We start from the raw sequence: 2500 nt of genomic DNA on the forward strand, positions 1-2500 counted from the left end.
TATACAAGCGAGAACGCGCCTCGTAGTAGAAATAAAAGATCGTTTGTCTCAGTGTGAGTGGAAAAAGTCAGGATATCGAATCCTAGAAGTCAACTTGGACACCACACTAGGAGGTAAGGAAACAAAAACTGTATTCTGCATCAGTCGGAGACAAACAAGATAGTGAGTTACCTAGTTTCACATTTGTATTTTCTACTACTTGTGATGAGTAAGGGGTTTACATCTATTTTTTTTTATTCCAGAAAATCCTTTGTCCCCTAATTTTGTCATTTGGTGTGCCCTTTGCCACGTAGCGTAAACTTTCATCAGTCGGAGAAAAACAAGATAGTGAGTTACCTAGTTTCACATTTGTATTTTCTACTACTTGTGATGAGTAAGGGGTTTACATCTATTTTTTTATTCCAGAAAATCCTTTGTCCCCTAATTTTGTCATTTGGTGTGCCCTTTGCCACGTAGCGTAAACTTTCTCAAGCACCAAGAGAACTCTCATGTCAAAAGATACGGTTTACTGTAGAACTTGGTTTAAAAAAGAAAGGAGAAACACGTGTGAGAATGAATGTGCGCGCGTAGAAAGCCGTACGGGGGAAAATTTTCCACTTATTAGACCAGCAAAGTATAATTCCCGTCTTGTGGTTTAGACGTCACATGAACAAACAAAGTTAGAATGTTCCTGTGCGACTAGGTTTGCCCACTCGCTGAAATAAAAAAAGGGACACCTCATTGGCAGCGCTGGCCAACCCGATAACCGTCACCCTTTAGTTCTTTATCTTTATTTAAAAATGTCACGTTTTGTTGGGATTTTGGTTGGTTGGGTGTTTCCTTGTGTGTCCGGTCCGTTTGGATTGTTCATGAGAGTCAGCTAGTGTCTCTTCTGGCTCTCCTTTCCATGTGTGTGACCCTGGTGTGTGTTAATGTCATCAACCCCTTGTTTTTGTATCTTTCCTTGATTATCGCGACTTCGCTTATCGTGAATTCACTTCTTAGCGATTTTTTTCTGCCATTATTTTTTTTTTTTAATTGAGTTCAGAAAAATGTGGAAATCCATGCCGAAACTCACAAGCAGAAGTCACTCCCGTCTTCCGCTTGCTAATAGGACTCAGCACTGAATAATTATATATAATTATATATATATATTATATTATATATATATATATATATATATATATATATATATATATATATATATATATATATATATATATATATATATATATATATATATATATATATATATATATATATATATATATATATATATATATATATATATATATATATATATATATATATATATATATATATATATATATATATATATATATATATATATATATATATATATATATATATATATATATATATATATATATATATATATATATATATGTGTGTGTGTGTGTGTGTGTGTGTGCGTGCGTGCGTGCGTGCGTGCGTGCGTGCGTGCGTGCGTGCGTGCGTGGGTGTGTGTGTATATGTGTGTGTATGTGTGTGTGTGTGTCTGTGTGTGTGTATGTGTGTATGTGTGTGGGTGGGTGTCTGTGTGTGTGTGTGTGGGTGTGTGTGTGTGTGTGTGTGTGTCTGTGTGTGTGTGTGTGTGTCTGTGTGTGTGTATGTGTGTGTGTGTGGGTGTCTGTGTGTCTGTGTGTGTGTGTATGTGTATGTGTGTGTGTGTGTGTATGTGTGTATGTATATAGATACATATGAGCCTTGCATTTTGTGCTCATCACAAGTGGACCCTGTAATGAAATCAAAGCAACCAAACAAGGGGTTGTCATGGTGATACTGTTGCCCCCCCCCCCCCCCCCCACCACTTGTGGGTCATGTTTCATACCAACTAAATATTTCTGTGATGCTAGCATAACAAGGCTTTTGTGATTTCCTTCGAGTTGGACTTTAAATTGATGCATTTATTTCACAGATAACGTCTTTGCCCGAAAGAGAACCTATTTGTCATGGCTATGCAATATTTCTAACTGGATAGCAATGGGTAAGAAATTTTAATTTGCAAAATGAATGTTTTAATGACAATTTCCATTTTATCATATTTTCATAACTGTATTAAGCAGTTCAGAATATTGGTATCTGGTCTGTTAGTATCATTTACTTAATCTACCTTGTTTTTCTGCCGCAGTTGTTTCTACCATTTATGAATAGAGAAATGTTTAATACTGTTGATTGTTAGACTGTTTGATATAATGTAGGAGTGAATTGACTGTTTTATGTATGTTTGATGTATTGAAGTCACATGAGTAAAGATAAGTATAAAGAAGACAGTTCTCTCTCGCTCGCTCTCTCTCTCCCCTCTCTTTCCCCCTCCATCTCTCCCCACCCCCTCTCCCCCCCTCTCTCCCTCTCTCTCTCCCTCATACATCTATTCAGACAGTCTTTATCATCAATATCGAATCATCAAAAGCTTATCATCATCATACACAGCTGCGTATGACGAAATTGGTGGTGCTACTCCACAAAGTGTGCTTTCCCGGTAAATTACCAAAAATAA

At 36.6% G+C, this 2500-nt stretch overlaps 1 protein-coding gene across 3 annotated transcripts in view; it reads left to right on the forward strand.

The window, feature by feature from the left end:
• Positions 1 to 6: 6 nt before the first annotated feature.
• The window catches only part of LOC144193223 (solute carrier family 2, facilitated glucose transporter member 10-like), a 17009-nt gene continuing 14515 nt past the window's right edge, over positions 7 to 2500 (forward strand). For all 3 annotated transcript variants that reach the window (XM_077711988.1, XM_077711989.1, XM_077711987.1), the window contains exons 1-2: positions 7 to 113; positions 1919 to 1987. In XM_077711988.1, the coding sequence (XP_077568114.1) occupies positions 1984 to 1987 (4 nt within the window). In that variant the 5' untranslated portion in view covers positions 7 to 113; positions 1919 to 1983. The remainder of the gene's footprint in view (positions 114 to 1918; positions 1988 to 2500) is intronic.

This window comes from Stigmatopora nigra, unplaced genomic scaffold, assembly GCF_051989575.1.
Source record: "Stigmatopora nigra isolate UIUO_SnigA unplaced genomic scaffold, RoL_Snig_1.1 HiC_scaffold_248, whole genome shotgun sequence".
Classification (NCBI taxonomy): Eukaryota; Metazoa; Chordata; class Actinopteri; order Syngnathiformes; family Syngnathidae; genus Stigmatopora; species Stigmatopora nigra.